The following is a 24178-nucleotide window of genomic DNA, read 5'->3' on the forward strand; positions in this document are numbered from 1 at the left end:
GAGATAGGTCTATGCAACTATAAATAACAAAAAAGATTATAGTTGTCCCTGAATTAATTTTTGAAAGGTACACACCACCGTTCAATACTAGTGTCAAAAAAAAGACTGCCATAGAAATCAGCAGAGAGGAAGCTTTTGAGCTCCACAGTGACTTCACCAGACTTTTCCATCTGGAATACATTTTGCTTGTGCAGTTGATTTGCATAGAATAAATCCATCTCAGTTACTTCAAGAGGACTGACACCAGTTGTCTAGTCTCTCTGAGTCCTGTGAAATGACAAGAAATAGGCTCTGATCTCTTCAGGGCCTCTGCTGCAGACTTCAGGGGGAGGAATTTCCAGTGGATTCCCCTCAAAGTTGCATGAACAGTAATTGTATCCCCAGTCCAGGTTCACCAGCTCCCCAAAGCTTGCTGGAAGGGACTGTAGATGGTTGTTTCCCAACCAAAATGTGCGCAGATTCCTTAAAAGACAGACCTCCTCGGGCAGGCTCTCCAGTGAGTTGAAGAGCAATAGCAGCGTTTCCAGTTTCTCCAGATGCTGAATGCTGGAGGGGACTGTGCGTATTTTGTTGTCACTCACATCTAGAAAGGTGAGGCTCCTCAGCTGGCAGAGGGGTGCAGGCAGTTCAGTGAGGCTGTTGTTGGCCAGGTGGAGGCTGTGCAGCCTTTGAAGAGCCCCCATTTCTGGGGGCAGCGAGCTCAGGCGATTGTTGCTCAGAGTGAGCCTCTCCAAGTGACTCAAAGTGCCAATTTCAGCAGGGATTTTCTTCAAGTTGTTGGAGTCCACGTAGAGGCAGGTTAGGTTCCTGAGATGGCTGATCTCTGGGGGGAGCAACTCCATCCGGTACCTCAGGCAACTCTCTCGTTCTGGGCTCATCTCCAGGACCTGCAGCTGGTCCAAGCCAAAGACCTGTGCAGGAACCGATGCCAGCTCTCTGCCTGAGATCTTGAGTTTCTTCTTCCCTTCATACTTCGGATCGTGCTCTGTAAGGTACCTCCAGAGTGGATCAAGGACTGTAGAGGCACACCCAAAGGAGGCAGCTGTGTCCATTGACCCACCAGAACCGTGGCTGGATGAACTGAGTCGCTGATGATTTGTTGCACGCTCCACAGTCAACCTCTGAGGTTCTTGGTAGATCAAGGCCCTCCGTCAGCTTTCCTCCCTGCCAGGCACGTTACCAACACACATGCAGAGCATTTGGGTTGCTCAGATACATCCCACTAAGTAAACACTTGGCGTTGTCACCTGGTCAGGTGTTTCCCTTCCAGCTCTGCAGCGTACACAAAACCCAGCTCCTGGGATATGACGTTGCCTCTCACAGTTGCAGCCACTGAGCTGGTGGCAAATACCTGTCGGTGTTGAGAGTGAAACAGCAGCACTGTGCCTGTGCTTTTCAGCAGATATTGGTTGAAATCTTTGTTTGTGTGTAGCTCTCTCCTGGGAGCACCTAGGGTGCCGTTGTCGAGGAATTCACATGGGTCAGTCCCAAGGGATTGCAATGGAAGCAGCAATGCTGGGTAGATAAAACACATGGTAAGTGGGACAAAAAGACGACAGACTCATAGCTGGTGGCTTGGGAGCTGGGAACTGTGAACAGGTCCTGCCCTCTGGTCGGTTTGTGCATTTAACATTCAGTAAACACAATAAAGAATCAATTTTGAAATCTGGAATTCCTTCTCCCTCCTGCTGAGCATATGAACTCTTGCACCACAAAGACACAGTCTTTCTTGTGCTGCACTTGCTTTGGCATATTTAAAAGCAAATTTTTAGTCCTCACTGGCATAGCGTTTGTAGGAGAGATGAAAAATGCCAGGTTTATCCCAAGCCACACAGCACAGCGTGAGATGTACAGAGCAGGGCATTTTCCTGGAAGGAAAAAATCGTGGGTTTGAAGCCTCAGGCTGAGAGAGCCCACCTCTTTTAATTCATCCCCTAATCCTTAAGGCTTTCAGCTGACAAATGCTTAGGACAACTATTTCACAGAATCACAGAATTGTTTTGGTTGGAAAGGACCTTTAAGATCATCGAGTTCAAACATTTTAACCTAACACTGCCAAGTCCATCACTAAACCATGTCACTAAGCACCACATCTACTAGTTTTTTAAATACCTTCAGGGATGGTGACTCCACCACTGCCCTGAGCAGCCTGTTCCAATTTTCCATAACCCTGTCAGTGAAGAAATTTTTCCTAATATCCAATCTAAACCTCCCCTGGCGCAACTGGAAGCCATTTCATCTTGTCCTGTCATTTGTTACTTGGGAGAAGAGACCTACACCCACCTAGCTACACCCTCCTTTCAGGTAGTTGTAGAGACTGGGAAGATCTCCCCTGAGACTCCTTTTCTCTAAACAACCCCAGCTTCCTCAGCTGCTCCTCATGAGACTTGTGCTCTAGACCCTTCACCAGCTTTGTTGTCCTTCTCTGGACTCGCTCCAGCGCTTCAATGTCTTTCTTTCAGTGAGGGGCCCAAAACTGAACACAGTACTTGAGGTGTGACCTCACCAGTGCTGAGTACAGGGGGACGATCACTTCCCTAGTCCTGCTGGCCACACTATTGCTGATACAAGCCAGGATACTGTTGGCCTTCTTGGCCACCTGAGCACACTGCTGTCTCATACTCAGCCAGCCATCGATCAACACCCCCAGGTCCTTTTCCGTCAGGCAGTTTTCCAGCCACTCTTCCCCAAGCCTGTAGTGTTGCATGGGGTTGTTGTGCCCCAAGTGCAGGACCTGACACTTGGCCTTGTTGAACTTCATACAGTTGGCCTTGGCCCATCGACCCAGCCTGTCGAGACACCTCTGCAGAGCCTTCCTACCCTCCAGCAGATCAACACTCTCACCCAATTTGGTGTCATCTCCAAATTTACTGAGGGTGCACTTGATCCCCTTGTACACATCATTGATAAGGATATTGATCTTGATTTGATTTCAAATGCTTTTCAAGGAGAGAGATCTCCACAGCATCCCACATGCTACTAAAGGTAGAAGACAATGTGTTAGAAGTATGGTCTAAGCAGATCTAGCAGGTCAGTTCTTGTGAAGGGGGGACACATCAGCTTTGCTTTCCCACCCTGCTCAGTTCTAACCTGCTTAGGCCAGGATAGTGCTGAGTTTGCAGGGAGCCTGTGTTCCACTGCCAGGGACATATGTGACTGCACAAATGCGTGGCGAGTCCTGGAAGACCTCTGTCTAGACCATGCTGACAAGAGGATTGTCAGCATCTGAACTTACACTTTCGTGTCTGCTGTTTTTCAATTGGGTTTCACCCTGAAATACAGATTCTCAGGTCTATTACATACCAGTTGTTACCCTTGACTTCTATTCAGAGTGAAATGCCACAACCCTATTGAAATCAAGCCCTGATTTTCCTCCAGTTTCCTTTTCAGCATCTGTAACAGAAAACTATATCACTTGCCTAGTATCCAGAAGTGTTGTGAGACTGCTTTGGCATTATAAGCTCCTGGGATGCTGGTGGCTGGAGACAGGCCCACTGGGCTTCCTGACAGGGACTGCACAAGCTATTGAGCTAGGGCTATCACAGCTGAGTATGCAATGGTGTGAACAGATCCTGGGAACACTAGAAGTGGTTACTCCTGTTCTTTAGGGTCACCATTAACGTCAAAGGGATATGAAGGCTATGCTAGCTAGGGTGGACATTTTTGGTGAAAAAGATTCAGAACTCGAGAAAGTCTAATAGTTGTTCATAAGTAAGAATGGCTACAATGACTTGGAAATATGTGTATGTCAGAGATTAATACAGCAGCCAAGGAAAAGTGAGACTTTCACTGACTTACAAATGACAGACCTCATAATCAACCATAAAAATAGGACTCAAAGTTAAACTCAGCTCCCACCAAGAAAGTGCTGAAGAAGTTATTGCAATGAGAGTCATTTCAGACTTGGACGAAAGCCATCCTCCACATTACTAAGGGGAAAAATGTGTTTCTAAGAACACATTGTCAAATACGTCTGTCCTGTGAAATAAACTGAATTGCCATGTGTGCTGCCTTCTGCTTAAACATGCTTCTCTCTTCAAATTAAAACCCAAGTCTTTCAGACAGCATGTCATGCAGAGCCAAAGCTGTGATCAGAGAGAGCTTTTTGTGATGTTGGGTGCTGTTCTCTCGAACTTTTTCACACCTGGAGTTTGACTCTGGGTTTTTCTTTACCAAAGTGGCAGGTTCTTTTCTGTTCCATCTTGCAGGACATCCTTCTTCCTGATGCTGGTCGCTGGCTCATTGGGAATGTCAGAGTATGATTAATGTCGCCCTGTCAGGTTGTTCCCTTGTGATTTCTACGTAAGGTTCATGATCCAAAATGTAAAATAACAAGAGCGAGCCCATATTTTCAACACAGGATCCCCCTAGAGATCCAGAAGGATATTCTCATTCTCAGTTCAGACAAACTCCAACAAGAATATTGCCAGCATCAATATACTTGAGTCAAGCTATGCAAGGTATGCAAGGTATTAGGAAGTTAGCCCTTACAGAGAAAATCTGCTTTGTAAAGCAATTCTGAAAACCAGTCTCCTGTTCATCATGTCTTCATGCTTTTCTAATGAGTTGTTCCCATTTCACCAGTCAGAAGACAAAAATCTATGTTTGTGATTTCCAGGTTTAATCCAGATTGATGAAGCTAAGCAGGCTTTCTTTTCTTAATTCAACTTCACCATTTACAAAGGTGTTGAAAAGTTCAGACTCTGATGGGCCCTTGTTACCTTAAGGACCTCACAGAGCTGCTGAAATTGGGACGTAGGAAGCAACTGGTTGGCTGATGCAGAGGCTCTTCCCCCAGCAGCAATGGCTCTGCAGAGGCAGTAGCAAGAAGGACTCCTCGTGAGCTCTGATGGATGCTCACCCCTATGCAGAGCTGCAGATCGGGGCCAGAGCCTGCCTTCACCCCCAGGCTGGCTCTGTCCTTCTGCTGCTCTTCCTCCCCATGCCATGGAGCAGCAACCTTAACCCTCAGCAGCACTGGACCCCAGCTCATGGTGGATGAAAGACATGGTAGTGTATTTTTTTCAGCCTGTGTAGATACTGTTGAGTTAGTGCAGTCATTTTAAGAAAATTTTCCTGTTATTCCCTGGCACAAGAACAGTACAGGTTCATGCCATAACCTTGTCCCTCTACCTTTGAGTTTTCTGGCTGCTAGTCACATAGCACCCAACATCTCATCATCTGTAACACTTATATCCCCACACCAACTCAGTGGGAAAGTGAGTCAGTAATGGTGGAAGACAAAGACAACTACCAGAAGATCTTTTTTTTCCATGAAGACCTAGCTGATGTAGGCAACACAATCCAGACTGCTTCAGCTGACTACTTTAGGATGAGCCAAATCACTTTCCAGGCTCCACATCTCATATTGGAGCCACCAAAGTGCAGATGCCGTGGCCTGACTCTGCATCCCACTGTGAGAGACTGAGCATGGGATTCAGGTACCTAGACATAAGCATCTTACATCATTTGGCATCCTATATAATATCCCTTAGGGTCACCCACTGCAGATCCGGGAAGACTCCCCTAGGTCCTACATCATATCTGCCAGTCCCCTGTCAGTGTCTCTGGCACCCAGGACATTGTTGGATGGTGATAGCCAGCCATGACTAGGCAGCAAGTCCTGCTCCAGAAGCTGCCAAAATGCAATCTAAAGCAGGGCAGAGCCTGGCCAGTTTCCACATTAAAAGACTGAGTCATCAGTAAAGTCTGTTTTATTATTTTTTTAAATAATTTTTTTTTTTTTTTAAATTGCCCAGAATATAAAAGCTATGCTCGTCTCCCAGCCAGTTTTGTGGTCAGAGCACAGAGCCTGGGCTTAGCTGCTACAGCATTTTTATTTTTTCTCCAGAAAAAAACCCACACATTTAGTTTAGTCCTGAACAGAGCAGTCTTGCTTTGATGACACATATCCAAATAAACATGTAGAACAGAGTTCAGCCTTTTACACAGTTTAGTTATCCTATAGTAACAAGAGGTGGTAAAAGGACAGCTCAGGAAAACAGCATCAGAAGACTGTACAGAGAAGAGCCACTCACAAGTGGTAAAGAAAAAATAATGCGTTCCCTGCTACGGCTTCAAAGAACCAGCTAATTCAAAATAGCTTAGAAAACAAGTATGAATTGTTAAATAATTTAACACACAAAAACATTTTCTCCAAATGATCCTGTTGTTTTGTTTGGTTTTGTTTTTTTAATTTATTTATTTGACAGGCAAAAATTTTACTGGAATAATGGTCTGTTTGCTATAACTGCAATAATTTACGCATTTGATTTAAAAAAAACACAACCCACAGTGATGTCATAAAACCCATGTGTCATTAACACCTTTCTAATATGTAAATAATACATTGTCTGACTCTCTAATGCAATTTTAACAGTATACTCTCTCTTACCACAGAACCAGCCAAATAGAAATCCGACAAAAATGTCAGTGTATTCCTGAGTTTAAACCTCAGACGCGTTGAACAGTCCTTATGGTGATGGACCAAGCGCTTTGTTGCAGAGACAGGAACACTGACATGCAAAAGCCACAGCACTCCCTTATTCAAAAGAGGTTGGGGAGAGGCCGTCAGCACTGTCTCTGCCTTACCTTCCACCTCCTGCCTGCATGGTCACTTTGCAAGATGCTGACAGACAATACAAGTCTGCTTGTCACCTTCCAGCACACACCGTCACCTGCTCAGGCAGAGGCATGTGCATTTTCTGGAGGGCAGCTTCTGACCATGCCCAGGGCTGTACTTGTAGGTTTACCATCTGTCCAGATGGCAGACCTACTTTGGAAAGTCATCTCAGGCCACCTTTCCAAAGGCTGCAAAATATGCACGAACAGACTGAGGCAAAAACTGTTGCAGCTTCTGCTGCAAAGAAGCTGTGGCTGCCCCCTCCCTGGCAGTGTTCAAGGACAGGTTGGATGGGGCTTGGAGCAACCTGGTCTAGTGGAAGGTCTCCTTGCCTGTGGGAGGGGGGTTGGAACTAGATGATCTTTAAGGTCCCTTCCAACCCAAACCATTCTATGATTCTGTGATTCTGGTGTTGGAGCTCGCAGGGCAGAAATCCTGCAAAAACACACTCCTTTCTTACATTTTATTGCAGGTGGCTTTTTAGGCACAGTCACATAGTGCTTGCTTCTGTAAGAGCTGGCAGCTATAGAAACCTCCCTTTGATGACTATACCCATAGAAACCAGGTGGCTAAAACCACAAGTCTTGATCTGGGTGTGCAGCGTGTCTCGCACTCCTCTCTCTAGCGACAGATAGTCGCTTGGTAAATGCCATCTAACTGGCTGGAGAGAAAACAAGATTTAAGAAAAAGTAGGAGAATGGCACCCACTAAATTCAGGGCACAGAGACAGTCTGGGGTGTCTCCAGGAACAGACTGAACAGACAACCATATGATAGGGAATATGCTGGAGCAAATGGAATTAGGCTGCGTCCCCTTTTACGGGTGGAGAAGTTGCAGATCCGTAGTCTGTGCCTAACCCATGCAGATCTATTAAAGATACAGGTGTGTCCTTCATGTTCCACAGACTCTCGGCAATGGCTCCAACAGACATCATCCAAAAAACCCCTAGACCTCCTTCAACTAGATACCACTGCACTATCTCACAGGGGTGAAAGACATCTCACGTGATGAGAGGTAATCTACTGAGGTTGAGCAGTCGCTGTCATGACAAGAATTAAATGACACATTAATATGGCCCAGTTAACATGACTGACCTTCGTAAAACCTGTTCATTGCCATCGCATTTCTTCAAAATGATGGCTCGTGCCATGTTGGGAGGTATCTCTTGCTTAGGAAACCTGTTCTACCTCACCACTGGAGGGACGAAATCTCAGTCAGTCTGGACTAGGAAAAATGGTGCTGTTAAATGCAATGTGATCAACATGCCTGCTGAGTGCTGAAATATAGCAAGCTGACCTAAGATGCAGTACAGTAACAGATATACCATTGAGAGTTACTTAAAAGCAGTAAGCTTTTCACTTCATGATGTTTTCACTTTGATTGGTCTTTCCATAGCAAGAAACACAGTAAAAACAAATCAAAGAGTTTATTTGCATAGGAAATAGCAAAAGTAGCACCACTGAGAGCTACACAGTAAAGACTTTGTTTAACCCTGCCATGTGAACATGTTATTTTATTTCATTTTTCAGTAAAGCAGAGGCAAATTTTATCTGCTACTGGGTGAGAAAAAGGCTCCAAAGCTGGCAAATGGTTAGCTCTGGGCTTTAGCCTTCAGGGTCTGATTCTGGGGTGGTTATAGACAGCTGTGACTTCTGCTTGGCTTAGCCAGCTTTGAAGCACCATGCCATATGGTGAACATGCCAGCAGGGCAGGGTGCCTTGTTTCCATCTCCAAAAGACCTGATGAGATTTCCAAACACATTCAGCACTTAGTGCCTGTGTCAGGTTCATTACTCTGATCTCTCGATACAAACTGCTTTGTGCAGAAGAGTTTCAAAAACGCAGCTGCTTTGCTGGCTGGTACATATGTCTGAGGCCTGACCACCTCTCAGATCCTCACCTTTGTGGGATTGTCTTGGTCAGAGGGTTAAACTCACAAATGACCTATTGTGAAGGTCTTGTCTTTACTCTCTCTTTGCATTCTCAGGTTGATTTTGATAATTAGCTGAAGGAGAAAAGGGCCAGTGTCTGACTTCTTGCTTTCACCCTCAAACACAATTCCCCCAGGTTTCTCAACACCTCTTTGCTCTGACCCTTTCATTAGAGATCAACCTCCTCCTAGACCAGCCTGCAACTACTCACCTACCCTCTAAAATACGACCGTGCCAAGTTATTGTCATAGTGGATCATCCAAAACGGTGCAGTTGGGTCACACTCAGCTTCCTGAGTTTTTTAATGCCAGGTCACTTTCTGTGCTGCTTTGGCTGATTTTTGTTTGAAGCAGTGGTAGGGAGCTGTGTGTGTGCTGACAATGAAACGGGGATTTGGCAGCCCTGAGCTGACAGAGGACATCTTTTTGCAGAGACATCTTCTTGACAGAAGGAAGCTAAGCTCCATCTGGTAGGACCAAACCCTCTGAGTACTGAGGTTCTTGCACAGGGAGCAGTGGCAAGGTTTAGATCATCTCTGCAGTTTCTTCAGGCCTTACTGTGAGATCTGACATGGTCCCATAAAAAGTAGCTCCTATAGCATACAAAATCACTTATGGGCAGAAGAACATTAAATTTAACAGTAATCTTACGGGAAACACACATTGGCTGTTCATACTGTCTGTCCATTGTGAGCTGAATGTACTGGAGACCTCTTCCCCAGCTTTGGCATGGCTTTGCCTTCCTCCCTTCCAAATGGATGGCAGATAGCACCAACAATCCTGTGGTCAGCCTGTGTCTCACAGTTAATGCCCCAGGCTGCACAGTGCAGGATTTGATTTCAACTTCTAGGGTGAGGGGTAAAGCTTTAGAAAGAATGAACCAAATAACAGACAAAGATTTTGGCATCGGAATGGTTTTGCATAAACAGCTACACAATGCATTGATATTATATGCTCTTCAAAAGAGAAAAAAAAATATTTTTAATGTTTTAATATGCCCTGATGTTAGAGAAAACAAAAACAAATTCACATATCACATCAAAGATGATAATAATAATAATAATAATAATAATTCATAAAAATAATCTGACCGACCGGCAGTATTTGTTGGCTTTAGAAGGCCTCCTGTGAAAGAAACACAGTTGAAGACATCTGAGAGCTCTTAGCAGGCATGATGAATTCAAGTTTTAAAAACAAGTCTGGAAATACTCCCTGCATGCTAGGGCCCTTTGACATTGGCAGGTCTGGCAGCCAGGCTTGCATAGTAAGCACACTGAGTGGGATCACACTGTCCGTTGGCTCCTGGAGGTCCCTGTGGACCCATGAGACCAGGCACCCCAGCTTCGCCTTGAGGGCCGGGTGGTCCTGGCATCCCATCTTTGGCATAGCCAGGCTCCCCTGGGAGGCCTAAAGTAAAAACAAAATGCCCTTGGTGAGTGACACCCCCAGGGTGCAGTACTTAGCAGTGTATCTACATGGCATGTATCTACAAGGATGTGACAAGTGTGGCTCTTCTGAATGAAAGATTTCCACCCCGATGGCATCCTTGGGCTGTACAACTCTGCTATGACTACTCTTCCTTTATCACCACGCTGAAGTTGTGCAGCTGCATGAGCCAGCTAATGACATATAGTCCTCACAGGAAGGAGGTGAGGATGGGAAAGCTTGAGGCAAGAGCCAACTTTGGGAGATAACTCATTTGTATGAAGCATAGCAGGTCCATTGTTATTTTAAGGCAATGCAGGGCCAGTATGCCAAATGCAGCCCATGGAGTTATGAAGGCTTCCCATAGTTTCCTTCCCCAACAAAGCAGGGTGAAGGCAAAACTGATCAATGGTTCCTAATTTCAAATTAGAAACAAAATATGTTTGCTGCTTCTTTGTCAGCAAAGGTAGAGCACGAGCTGTATGCCTGAGGCACAGGTGTTGGATATGACCTTTTACAACATCTGAATCTACCTGGATCTCTGCGTTCAATTTGGTCACAAGATTGTGGCAAGGGCAGATAAGACACTTCACTGTGTATCTAGTAATTTAAGCTTTATTTTGGATTCATCCCAAAGATCAGTTAACCTAGCTTTTACTGAGATGGATCATTACACCTGTCAATCAGGCTGAGGAAAAAAAGGTGGCCAGATATGACGCTAGTGATACATTTCTTCACTTTGGGCCACTTTCTACAGAAATTGTGTATGCTGTATTTGTGTTATCCTGATCATCTAACTAATATGGCAGAGATCCATGTCCTTCTAGCGTTTCTGAATGATGTGTTTTGTGGGGTGTTCTGAATAAACATACCTGGAATTCCTGGAGGGCCTATTTCCCCTCGTTGGCCAATGCCAGCATCTCCTTTCTCACCCTTTGCTCCTCTTTCTCCTATAGAGAGGGAAAGAAAAATAATGAACTGATGAGCATCATCTACAGAACTGAAGAATGCTACTATATATCTTCCATCCACGCCGAAGCCAATATATTTGCTAAAAATACTTCCTAATTGTGGCCAATCCTCTGAGATGAGATGTTAAGTAGGAATGAAGACTCACCCCACTCCAATTCTGGACAGAGGTGGATCACACCAGCAATTGATGGTCACATTCACCACCTGTGGTTCAACAGACTGAGGCTGCTTCTAACACGTGTGTTTTGAGGACCACTTAGATGCTACTAACAGGAGAGGTGGACACCAAAGTGTGCTGGACACATCCCTTTACTAGATTTACCAAACATACCAAGTTTCACTCACCTTTGGGGCCAATCGGTCCAGGTGGCCCTTCAGACCCAGTCTGTCCAGGCCGGCCAGGGTCTCCTGGAGGACCAGTTCTTCCTGGGAGTCCTTCCTTCCCAGGGGGACCAGGAGGTCCTGGTCTGCCATGGGATGCTTTCACATGTGCAGGCTGTATCTGAGCCAGCAGATAGGCTAACTTTGCTGTGAAGAGAGGGAAATGGGTTTGTTAGACTAGAAGGTCAGTGCTCCAAGACATGGAGAGCCAGAACCAGTGGCCCAGTAAAGTCCAAGTATTGACACAAATCAATTTTTCAGAGCCACTCATTTGTTGTCCCCACGCAATCCTTCCCCATAAGCCATGACAGTGACTCCCTGACCCTCTCTAAATTACTTGAATCTCATCTCTCAGTAGCTTTAAACTTCTCCTAAATTTCATACTTAATCCTAAACTCTTTTTTCATCCTCTGCTCCCTGTCCACCAAGGATCTGAAATGTCCTTTCCTTTAGCTGTGTAGCTGGTGGATGTCTGTCAAACTGCAATCATTGCTGCTCAGAAAAGAAGATATTTCCACTCTGCTGCACAGAGCGAGATGCTACATGGCTGCTCTGTAGGGAGAAAGCTTACTTCCCTTGTTCTGGGCTGTTACATATGTGGAGTTAAGGCAACCGTACCCATCTCTGGCTGTGAATTCAGAAACTGTAAATAAGGCAGCTCCCTGTGTCAGCATATTCTCCAGTTTCCATACAGGCACACAGCTTGCCACTTCCAGATTCAGACCCTGAGCAGCCTAAAGAGCTCTTAAGACATACTCAGCATCACAAAAACGTCTTACAGAATGAAGAAGTTTTTTCTATCTTCTCTTCATTGATCCAAAATCTTGAATGCTATTAGATTGCCATGGAATTTGAAGTCTGAGAGAGTGTAAATCACTACATTGAACCATGATCTTTAGCCTCAGAAAAAAGCCCATAGCTACATTTCAGCTGCTCCAAGACCTGTGTGAGGAGAAGCCCCACAGCTCAGCATTTCACTGTAGATGGGGTCAGTAGTGGTCTGCAATTCATGTACCTTGAGAGAATCACAGAATCACAGAATCACAGAATGTTAGGGATTGGAAGGGACCTCGAAAGATCATCTAGTCCAATCCCCCTACCGGAGCAGGATTGCCTAGACCATATCACACAGGAACGCGTCCAGGCAGGTTTTGAATGTCTCCAGAGAAGGAGACTCCACAACCTCTCTGGGCAGCCTGGTCCAGTGTTCAGTTACCCTTACAGTAAAGAAGTTTTTCCTCAAATTTAAGTGGAACCTCCTGTGTTCCAGCTTGCACCCATTGCCCCTTGTCCTGTCAAGGGATGTCACTGAGAAGAGCCTGGCTCCATCCTCTTGACACTTGCCCTTTACATATTTATAAACATGAATGAGGTCACCCCTCAGTCTCCTCTTCTCTAAGCTAAAGAGACCCAGCTCCCTCAGCCTCTCCTCATAAGAGAGATGTTCCACTCCCTTAATCATCTTCGTGGCTCTGCGCTGGACTCTCTCTAGCAGTTCCCTGTCCTTCTTGAACTGAGGGGCCCAGAACTGGACACAATACTCCAGATGCGGCCTCACCAGGGCAGAGTAGAGGGGGAGGAGAACCTCTCTCGACCTGCTAACCACACCCCTTCTAATACACCCCAGGATGCCATTGGCCTTCTTGGCCACAAGGGCACACTGCTGGCTCATGGTCATCCTGTTGTCCACTAGGACCCCCAGGTCCCTTTCCCCTACGCTGGTCTCCAACAGCTCTGCCCCCAACTTGTACTGGTACATGGGGTTGTTCTTGCCCAGATGCAGGACTCTACACTTGCCCTTGTTATAGTTCATTAAATTTCTCCCCGCCCAACTCTGTCCAGGTCTCTCTGAATGGCTGCGCAGCCTTCCTGTGTGTCAGCCACTCCTCCCAGTTTTGTGTCATCAGCGAACTTGCTGACAGTGCACTCTATTCCCTCATCCAAGTCATTAATGAATATATTGAATAGTACTGGTCCCAGTACCGACCCTTGAGGGACTCCGCTAGACACAGGCCTCCAACTGGACTCTGTCCCATTGACCACCACTCTCTGGCTTCTTTCCTTCAGCCAGTTCACAATCCACCTCACTACCCGATCATCCAGACCACACTTCCTCAGTTTAGCTGCGAGGATGCTGTGGGAAACAGTGTCAAAGGCTTTGCTGAAATCGAGATAGACCACATCCACAGCTTTACCATCATCTATCCACCGGGTTACGTCCTCATAAAAGGCCATCAAGTTGGTTAAGCATGACTTCCCCTTGGTGAAGCCATGCTGAGTGCCCCTAATTATCCCCCTATCCTTGATGTGTCTAGAGACAGCACCAAGGACAAGTTGTTCCATCACCTTTCCGGGGATGGAGGTGAGGCTGACCGGTCTATAGTTACCCGGCTCCTCCTTCTTGCCCTTTTTGAAGACTGGAGTGACATTCGCTTTCCTCCAGTCCTCAGGCACCTCTCCCGTTGCCCACGACTTAGCAAAGATGATGGAGAGTGGCCTAGCAATGACTTCCGCCAGCTCCCTCAGCACCCGCGGGTGCATCCCATCAGGGCCCATGGATTTATGGACGTCCAGGTTGCTTAATTGGTCCCTGACCCAGCCCTCATCAACCAAGACAGATTCCTCCTCTATCCTGACTTCTTCTGGGGCCTCAGGGGTCCCAGAAGCATCAGTCCACATCCACTCCAACCCCTCTTCTCATACTGCTGAGTATCAAATGTCGCAGCCAGAAATCAGGAACATTTCTCCTCCAGCTGGGACCTCATAAACAAGTTTACGTCCTACTCTGATTACTATTCTGCTTGAGCATAGGAAGGCTCTCCAGAGGGATATGGACAAGCTGGATTGATGGGCTGAGGTCAATTGTATGAGGTTCAACATGGCTAAGTTCTGGGTCCTGCACTTGGGGCACAACAACCCCATGCACCGCTACGGGCTTGGGGAAGAGTGGTTGGAAAGCTGCCCGGTGGAAAAGGACCTGGGGGTGTTGATCGATGGCTGGCTGAGTATGAGCCAGCAGTGTGCCCAGGTGGCCAAGGCAGCCAACAGCATCCTGGCTTGTATCAGTGTGGCCAGCAGGACTAGGGAAGTGATCATCCCCCTGTACTCAGCATTGGTGAGGCCGCACCTCAAATACTGTGTTCAGTTTTGGGCCCCTCACTATAGGAAAGACATCGAGGTGCTGGAGAGAGTCCAAAGAAGGGCAATGAAGCTGGTGAAGGATCTGGAGAACAAGTCTTATGAGGAATGGCTGAGGGAACTGCGGTTGTTTAGTCTAGAGAAAAGGAGGCTGAGGGGAGACCTTCTTGCTCTCTACAGCTACCTGAGAGGAGGTTGTAGCAAGGAGGGTATGGGTCTCTTCTCCCAAGTAACAAAGGACAGGACAAGATGAAATGGCTTCAAGTTGTGCCAGGGGAGGGGAGGTTTAGATTGGATATTAGGAAAAATTTCTTCACCAAAAGAGTTATCAAGCATTGGAACAGGCTGCCCAGGGCAGTGGTGGAGTCACCATCCCTGGAGGGATTTAAAAGATGTGTAGATGTGGTGCTTAGGGACATGGTTTAGTGGTGGACTTGGCAGTGTTAGGTTAACAGTTGGACCTGATGATCTTAAAGGTCTTTTCCAACCTAAACAATTCTATGATCCTATGATTCTACTTTCTCTTCCAGGACCCCAAGTTTTATCTGTTTTAATTTGTATCTTCTCGTGTCCTACCACCTCAGCCCAGGCATCTGCAATAATAAGCCTGCAGCAAAGCTGTTCACATAGCAAAAAGCTATAAGGTGATTAGCACAGGCAATGGCCTTGGGCTGAGGAATGAAGAAAGTCCCTGTACTATTGCTGGGAACATCAATCCTGGGAAACAGTAAAGCTTGCTAAGTGCATTTCATTTCACGCCCTCCTCTTTCCAGGCAGGCTCGTCACATCGCTCTCCGTAACCAGGAGAGGTTCAGGTGCCAGTTACACCACCACAGCTATGGAAAGCATCCTTCATACTCTCAGATATACCTACTGGCTTCCCAGAGCTGACTACTTACCATCTAGCTGCTTGGCTAACTCCTCTTGGATGAGTCTTCTCAAAGTCTCTAGAGATGGAGTTTCCCCCTGGAAAGTAATAATCACAGTAATAACAAGACATAATAATCACTGCCAGGGGATATGCCAATGAAACCCTCCACAAAGGGTTTAGTGGGTTGCATTTCATCACCCACTGCATACACAGGGCTGCAGGAACTGCCTAAAAGAAGAATGTAAAAGGACTCAAAACATCCACAATTCCCAACCTGATGGCAAGCCATGGGCTCAAAGGCATAAGCAGGGAGCCTGGTCAGAAGGCGTAGTTGGTGCACTGTGACTGTCTCTTTCCTAGAAAAAATCTCCCTCCTATACATTCATAGGAGAAGTAGTAGAAATTGAACCAGGAGACATCCTCTGCCCTACTAGACCATAGTGGAGAGCCTACCTCCTTCCTCAGCACTGCACGTTTCCTTGCAGAGAGAAGCATATGTGCTCCCAGGGTAGTTAACTTGGGTATCTAGACTTGCTATAAACACTCTGGATGCATCGCCTGCCAATGGGCCTTATCTCGAGGAACAGAAGCCATTTTATGCATATGATATACCCATTCTTCTGAACAAGTACAAGGTTCTGCCTGATTTCAGGCTGTTGAAGGGAGACAGGGGATCAGGCTGCCTGGCCTTGGTCCCCTACCCAGCCTCCAAGAGATGTTATCCTTCATCCCCTCTCTCAGCTCTTTTGTGCAACAATGCTGTTGGACAGCTGTAATAGCTGTCAAAATGCAAAGCTATGGGCACAACAACTCCGGGTGATCCAACTGAAAAAATGATGAAAGCATTTTTGGTGGGCTGGAAGACGAATATTTTAGGTTGTGGCTTTCCAAGAAAATAAAAAAAAAAAAAAAAAAAGAAGTGCTTTTAGGCTAATCAGACTCTTGTCTTTGCATAAACTCGAAGGAAAGAATTTACTGATATTTAAAAAAGAAAACATTTTGAACCAACAATATCAAATGTTTTCCTTTGTAAATCATGAAGTGAGATGTTTCACTTGAAATACACCTTTCTTTCTTTGGCTAAAGTTATTCTTTGAATTTCTGCCAATTTTGAAAATACTTCTGGTCAAGCAAAAACCTGCTTTCTTTTGTGAATGAGCTATTTGCCTGAAAGTGTTGCTTTTCCATCACACCTATCCTTTCAACATACAAGGATGCAGTCTGTGTCCTCCATGTTTATAAAAACCTCATGAGGTCTTTGGAATCAGAAGTTACTCTTAATTAAAAAATATAGATTTTATTATATAGCTAAGAGACATTTCAATTTTAACCAATAACATTGCTGATAAGTACAGAGTTGGTCTATTTGCTGCCTTCTTCCCAACACAAATTTTGCATGAGAAAAAGATATGTTTGTTGGTGACAAAAGACACAGTTTTGTCATTAAGTAGTGACAATTTGTGATGGCTTTTAGTGAATATCCCAGTAAATAAACATGATGGTGGAAGACTTACAAATTATCAAGTTTTAACCTTATTAGTTGCATTTAGTCTCCATAATCATGACTAGATTTCATCAAATCTCCATGTTGTTGAGACACACAAAGAAATGCTTTGTCTAAAATTTACCCGTGTTTTACATCAGAGATTACTTCACTGTTTATTTTCCTCTGAGGTAACCTCAAATTCATCCTCAGGATGGGCATAGTGGCTTCACCAGCGTTGATAGTTTTTCTCATTCTTCTACATACATTACCCTCAGGCATTCTCAGTAGCGAGATTGTTCCCCGTTAGGAAAAAAAAAAGAATATTAAACAAAAATAGGATTTCATGAATTCTGATGAGTTGACTCCAGGATTTCCAGGAATAGAGCAGTGACTTTTCCACGGCTCAGCATTTTGTCTCTCAGAACAACCAGCAGCAGAGGAAGGCGTAAGACCTCCGTATGAAATGCTGCTCATTAACACACTTACAGAAAGAAGCTTTTTCAGAGTCTAGACCCATGGCCGTAGTCACATCACCTGATTTAGGCTTTTAGGGGTATAAGGTGTCAGGGACTGGCCACCGTGGCTATAGGTCTGGATTGCTCAGCTCCCCTGAAGTTCAATCCAACTCCCCCACAACACATCCCTGAGATATGCTATAGCTCTCCTTTTTATGTACCAAGAGATAAAAACGCTGCCTCCTCATTATAAATACACACTTGCTCTGGTTTCTATCAATCAGCCTTACTGTACTCTTAGGCAGTTTTCTGATCACACACTGTGGCAGTAACATTACTGTGCAAAGCCCTTCTCTGGCAGTCTTACCCTTGGTCCTGGAAATCCTGGCTGTCCTGGGGGACCGGGAGGTCCAACTTGCCCAGTGTCTCCTGGGGGTCCGTGGTGACCCATTAGTCCTGGATGTCCTTTATGACCAGGTATCCCAGGGTCACCTGGAGGGCCCTTTTCTCCTTGAGGGCCTTTTTGGCCTTTGATGCCTGGCTCTCCCTAAGTGAAAAAAAATGACCTTACCAACACAAAATAAGAGGCAAACTTCTGATTTCCAAGCACAGCAAAACACAAACAGCTGAGCTGGCAAAGTTACTGAATACAACATCTGGTGCATTACAAATGATCCACAAATTATTACTGACAGAGAATGATTAAAGAGAGGGCTGGGAGGGTGGGAAGTACAGCAGATCTCTACAGGCCACGCTTCACTCTTGAATGACCTCTTCCCCTAGCCCCTAAATCAAAATAGCTCTCTTTATTTCAACATAATGAAATAACTAATAATATTCTCCAACCTACCCTCTCTCCTTTGGAGCCAATTTCACCTGGTTTCCCTGGTGCACCCTGCAACAAAACAAGGGTGAGCGTGAAAGAGCTATCCATAAAAACAGTAAATAATAAAGCACATGCCTTTGCAATGATTCTTGTGACCTCGGGAAAATTTATTTCCCTATCAGTCCCACAGATTTGCAAAAGCTCCCTGTTTGCTCTCAAATATCAACAATTCAAGAAAAAAATCAATTTGTTGCAACCCAGGTAGCATCCTTGATGTTTTTTTCCCCCAAGACGCTAGCCCTACTTTGAAACAACTGAGAATTTATCTTACCTCTTTTCCGGGAGGACCTTTCTCTCCTGGTTCTCCCTGAGAGATACAGAGAGTGAATTTAGCATCGCACTGCAAGGAGTGGGAAGAAAGACCCTACCTAATAACCACAAGTCTTGCTTTCTGTTTAGAGCTCAAGTTTTCTGCTACGTAGCAGTGCATTTGGATGATTTATCCTTATCCTACTGCTATAGGTTATCCCTGGAAAGGCACATCCTACTATTTAGAAAGCACTTTTTAATAAAGCTGAATATCATGTAAATGTTTGTAAATAAAAGGAAGTAATTTCTACCAAACCAGCTGACATCAGGACGGATGTTTCATTGAAAGTGTGTTCCCGCTTTCAATACATTTTATTTCTTTTTCTTACAGATGTTTCACAAAGCTTCATACACTTTACTTAGGTTGGTTTAGCTTAAGCAGTGCCAATGTTATACCCATAACAGTCTAAAGACGTAAAGGAAGTAAATTTTGTACGTAGAGGCACCATTTTGTATTACACCAGCTGTGATAACAGATACAGAACCAGTGATAAAAATCAAGTTTGAGCCTGAAAGCTTGCCTCTGTTTCAGAACTGTATCATATAATCGTAGAATCTTAGAATGGTTTGGGCTGGAAGAGACCTTTAAAGGTCATCTAGTCCAATCCTCAATACTAAATAACCTCAATTTAAACAAGCACCCTATTAGGATTTTTTCCTATGCTCTGCATTTATAATGTGATAATTAGGCAATATAATCTTTGCATTTCAGCATTTTGGTGAAAAAAAAAAGTCACTGCAGTCCTGAAGTGCGCTGGTAAAGCAAAGCAAACATTAAACTATTTATTGCTAAAATTCTGCCTACTTTCCCCTATCATGAATGAAAAGATTCATCTTTATAGTCCATTTATAACCCACACACATTATCACATCTATAATGTGAGCATGCAGGTGACATTTTTCCCATAACCTGGAAACACATGTAACAACTTCAACAGTGCTAGCATACACCCATGTACGCATGAGCAATGTAACTCATCACAGATGTGTGATCATATCAGCTCCAAATTAGGCAGCATCAGACTCACTCGAGCATTCCTTAGGGCCATTTCAGTTTTAAATGGCCACCACGTTGGCCTCTTCTCCCGGGAAACTAGCGATAGGACAAGAGGACACAGCCTCAAGCTTCACCAGGGGAGGTTCAGGTTGGACATTAGGAAGAATTTCTTCTCAGAAAGGGTTATTAGACATTGGAATGGGCTGCCCAGGGAGGTGGTGGAGTCACCATCTCTGGATGTGTTTAAGAAAAGACTGGACATGGCACTTAGTGCCATGGTCTAGTTGACAGGGTGGTGTCAGGGCAACGGTTGGACTCGATGATCCCAGAGGTCTCTTCCAACCTGGTTGATTCTGTGATTCTGTGATTCTGTTTGCTGCTTTAAATTAATTTTCCAGAGAAATATTCTTTTCTCCTCTTCATCACAAAACTCTCCTTTTAATCATAAAAAAGAAAAAAAGAATCATCCTGTGGAAAATTCAGCTCTGCTAGATTCATGTGAAAACCTTCTAAATCTCATTCTAAGTCACAACAGAGCTAGAAACAAAAATATTTACCTAACATTCACCTTTTTCATCCTTCCAGTGGAATATAACATATTTTACTCTCCTTGGAAGTGCTAAAGATATTGGATTTCAAGGCTGTGATGTTTTCACATGTATAGGTATTATTTTAGATCACTTTGGGAGATATATGAATGCTCTAATTGCAATGATGTACCTCTGTTGCTGGTTACAAAGGAATTTTCCTTGGAATAGCAAATATCAGAAATACCTATATTATTATCAGCACTTGAAATTTCCCTATTTAGCCCTTCTGGGGTTCATGCAGAGATATAGTCTGAGTAACTTAAATACATTAAGAAGACTATTGAACCAGCCTGATTAATGCATACATTATCAGGGCTGACTGACAGCTACCAGCTCAGTAAATTAAATTATGGATGTTTGTCTATAAGAAAAATGCTATTGTTGCAGTCCAGTTTCCTTTGGAAGTAAAGCCTATGCCTTCTGGATCTGTCAGAAGGGTTCTGCTTATGTTTTTTTACCTCATTAAAGATGACTGTGTCCCATCTTTATGAGTCCAACATTTAAAAGCAGGTAACTGGCATGTCTACTCAATCCCCAAATGTACTTACAGGTGGTCCTCGGGGTCCTATGAAGCCAGGGAGTCCTGGGCTGCCGTTTTCTCCTTTATTTCCTTTAGGACCCTTAGGACAGAAATGAGACAGACACTAGCAGCCCTTTCTCCAACATCTCTTTTCCAGAGCATGCATTTACAGATAAATTGGAAATGGAAAATTTCACTGTAGCAGCAGGACCCCCAAAACTGATGACGAAAGGAAGAACAAAGCCATTTAGAAAAGCAGATTGCAAACACCGTGCTTGCATAATTAATAAGCTCTGTGGGGTCCCTGTGAAAAGATGAAAAGATGTGACAATTGTGGAAGTGACAGGAGGTATGTTCAGTGGCTACTCTGGCACTGCGTGGTTTACAAGGTGGTGTTGCAGAGTGGAAATGCTGTGATGGGTGACGACAGGGAAACAGTGCAGATGGTCACACTGCTCAAATCTGAGGATGCAATCAACAGACAACTACTGAGTTGCTCTTTTGCCTTTATATCCATGTTCAATTTAAAAAAATGCTTGCCTTTTACTTATCTCCTGTGATATTCTGCCAAACTATCCCTTTTTCTTACAGATCAGGGCAGCTTAAATGGCAGTTCATGATACAGAGCCATTTCATATACACTTCTGATATTTTTTTTTACTCTTATTTTAACCTTTTCTTTCACAACTTAGTCCCCCACCTCCTAATTCAGAACATATCCCTTTTTCTTTGTAGAGTAAAACTTGCCTTCATTTTAAGCCCATCTTTTGTAAAGTAAGCATCAACGAACCTGACAGGCAGAAAGCACATGGCTTTCGAGTATGCAGTCAGCCCTGGAGGTTTCAGGGGCTGGGCTGCGTTGCTCTATGCAGGCTTATGCATGAACACTGAATTGGGATGGGCACTGTCAAACAGCAGATGCAAAAAGAGAGAAGGCTCCTGGCAGGTTTTGCCTTGTTAGCCATGGTGAAAGTGGAAAAGAAACCCTTATTGCCATGATAACCTTTCTTGCTTCTCCTTTTTTTTTTCAAAATAGAAATATAATATATTGGCTTGTCACACCACATTGTGAAGGAAATTAGTGCATTTCTGGACAAGGCTGGAAATAAATGGACTTGTGTATAGCACAAGGAAGTACTTCCCATAATAACCTTTATGAAAGGGAGAGGATTCATTTTAATGACAGAGGATACTGATGAGATGACTGTCTGTTCTGCTGACCAACACTGTCTCATTGTTTCCCCTTTCTCATCCATCTGACTTTATCCTTTTTCAATCTCTTATGTTATTTTTGGATATAAAACCTCTGGAGCAGAGAGTGCTGTAGTTCTGTGTTTGTGCAGGAAGCTGCCTGGCAAGCCCCTGGGTCACTAGCTGACTGTCTAAGTAATATGATACACATTGATGATTAGAAAATAACCCCCACTGAGCACTCACAGGGTATCCCAAAGCCACAGTGGCCTGGTGAAGACCCAGAAAGCCAAAAAGCAGTAACAGGAATTGGGAAGAGGGGTGGGCGTGATGAGAAGAAGAAATGAAGGTTGAAAAGGCAACAGCGGGGATCCACGGCATAAGAAGCAATGGCAGTGGTCCCAGGAAGGTAAGAAGAAGTTACGTCAAGGAGAAAAAAGCAGCAGCACTAATTCTTAGCTGCAGAAAGGCTGCGAGACTGCACCACTCCTGCTCCACCTGTAATCTGTGAGTTATCACTTCCCCATGCAGAAAGGTGTTGCTTGCTTCACTGAGACCACTTAGTAGGAGACAACCCTGCAGCAACGCAACACGTGCTCAGGGCACAAGTCTGTGGCGAGGCTGAGGTTGCTTTATGGCATTGTAAGGGCCACAAAGAGCGCAGTCCTGCTGCGATTTTTCAGATCCTCCTGCTATGCCTTTGTTTCTCTCTGAATCTAACAGCCCAGCAAGCTGTAATGTCTAGGTGGACAAAGAGAGGGAAGAGCCCTGCATTGCAATAGATGCTACTGAACACAAAGGTACATTTGCATGGATTTACTGAATCCTGAAGAATTTTCAGTAGCAGAACAGAGGGAAGAAAAAAACCTCCCCACTCTACTCCTTACAGCTCTTCATTACCATGCTGTTTTTCCACACAGCATGGCCCCAGGGGGGTTTTCTGCTTCGTGATCTTGGTTTATTGCCCACTGTCTGCTCTTTCCCCAAGTGCCTGGAGAGGATTTTTCTGCTGCTGCTGTTCCTCAATGGCAGTCTGCCAACTCCCGGAGGCCCTCTCCTTCCTTGTGACAACTTTCTGCTGGCTGCACAGTCTCTGCTTGGCAAAATTAAATCTACTGGTGAAGATGAGGCGTGTCAATCTTTTTTTCCATACCAGGTAATCAATCATTTCCTTTTTCTGTGAACACTTAACTTTTGCTGGGAAAAATGATGACCCAGCTAGCAGCTCAATTCCAGGAACACAGCCAAGCCCCCTCCGATGTTGTGGCCAGCCAGTGATTTTCAGATCACCAATCTTCAGGCATGGCAACTTCAAGTGTGGTAAGCAGCTACACATAAACCACTCCATCTATACTTCATCAGTCACCTCTCCTTGACATCACTCCTTGCTGCATGAGTTTCCCTTTGTGGTACTTACTGGGTTACCTGCTGGGCCAGGTTCTCCTGCAGAACCAGGTAATCCATTCTTGCCCTATGTCAAAAGGGAAAAGGTTAGTAAAGTAACGTGTACTACAGTTTAAAATATCCACCCACTGCTACACCAGCTGGGCTTTCTTTAGCATTTTACAACCTCCTCTCTTGACAGACTGCAGAGTAAGGATCTCTTATTTCCATTTGATCCCACTTCTGCATCCCCGATTGCACGGCTGATCCCGTCTCAGGACAAAAATTGAGAGATGTGGGCCCAAATCCTCTAGTCTGAAGAGGACAAAACCAGCACTCCTTCTCCTCCTTCTTTTCTTCACCCCTATCCCTATCATATGCAGCATCCTCCTGGACAGATGGAGTCACCTACTATGGCTGCTTCAAGTCACCAGTGCTCAGACAAGCTCCTTTAGTCCACGTTTGAAGCACCTCTTGGCAACTCACTGATCAATGTTAAAGTTCTCTGCACTAGCTGACAGATATCTTGAGATCCCCCATATCTTCCTGTGTTAGAAAACTTCCTCTCTCCAGTGACTGAGGTAGGTCCTGCAAATTACTGCCTACCATCCTCTTCTCAGGTCTATCATCTGCATCAGGGTCCAGAGGCCAGGCATCTGTTTTTTAATCATCTCAGGCTTCCCCTTTTCTGAGGAATGGAGGGGAACATTTATTCTAAAGCCTCGAGGCATTTGATACTTGCCTGACATCAAACAACTCAGAATGAGACAAATCATCTCATTCTGAGATGATCATTAAAAGGACCTGTTTCTCACCGTTCCTTATCAAAGTAGCTGAGCTGACCATCTACACTGACCAAAGTTTGGGGAGATTAAATTCTACACCCTGCTCCTTTCTCCTCCCAACTCACTGTGCAGAGATGTTTTCCCCTGCATTGGAGTTGACCATAAAGACCAGCCCTTTTACTGGCAATATTCAAAATCATGCCTCACGCTCCTTATTAGAGAAGAACAAAGCAGAGGA

At 44.8% G+C, this 24178-nt stretch overlaps 2 protein-coding genes across 2 annotated transcripts in view; both read right to left on the reverse strand.

The window, feature by feature from the left end:
- Window positions 1-251: 251 nt before the first annotated feature.
- LOC137661617 (leucine-rich repeat-containing protein 30-like) lies at window positions 252-1052 on the reverse strand. Its single transcript, XM_068397222.1, has one exon. It carries the CDS (start codon window positions 1050-1052, stop codon window positions 252-254), a length of 801 nt encoding a protein of 266 aa, XP_068253323.1.
- An 8585-nt stretch (window positions 1053-9637) lies between these two features.
- COL22A1 (collagen type XXII alpha 1 chain) overlaps window positions 9638-24178 on the reverse strand; it is a 223894-nt gene continuing 209353 nt past the window's right edge. The window contains exons 57-65 of the mRNA XM_068396530.1: window positions 23190-23243; window positions 20610-20681; window positions 18437-18472; window positions 18130-18174; window positions 17647-17826; window positions 15367-15433; window positions 11294-11476; window positions 10849-10926; window positions 9638-9958 (exon numbers count right to left, since the gene is read on the reverse strand). Coding sequence (XP_068252631.1) covers window positions 9771-9958; window positions 10849-10926; window positions 11294-11476; window positions 15367-15433; window positions 17647-17826; window positions 18130-18174; window positions 18437-18472; window positions 20610-20681; window positions 23190-23243 — 903 coding nt within the window. The 3' untranslated portion in view covers window positions 9638-9770. The remainder of the gene's footprint in view (window positions 9959-10848; window positions 10927-11293; window positions 11477-15366; window positions 15434-17646; window positions 17827-18129; window positions 18175-18436; window positions 18473-20609; window positions 20682-23189; window positions 23244-24178) is intronic.

This window comes from Nyctibius grandis, chromosome 3 (genome assembly GCF_013368605.1).
Source record: "Nyctibius grandis isolate bNycGra1 chromosome 3, bNycGra1.pri, whole genome shotgun sequence".
NCBI classification, from domain to species: Eukaryota; Metazoa; Chordata; class Aves; order Nyctibiiformes; family Nyctibiidae; genus Nyctibius; species Nyctibius grandis.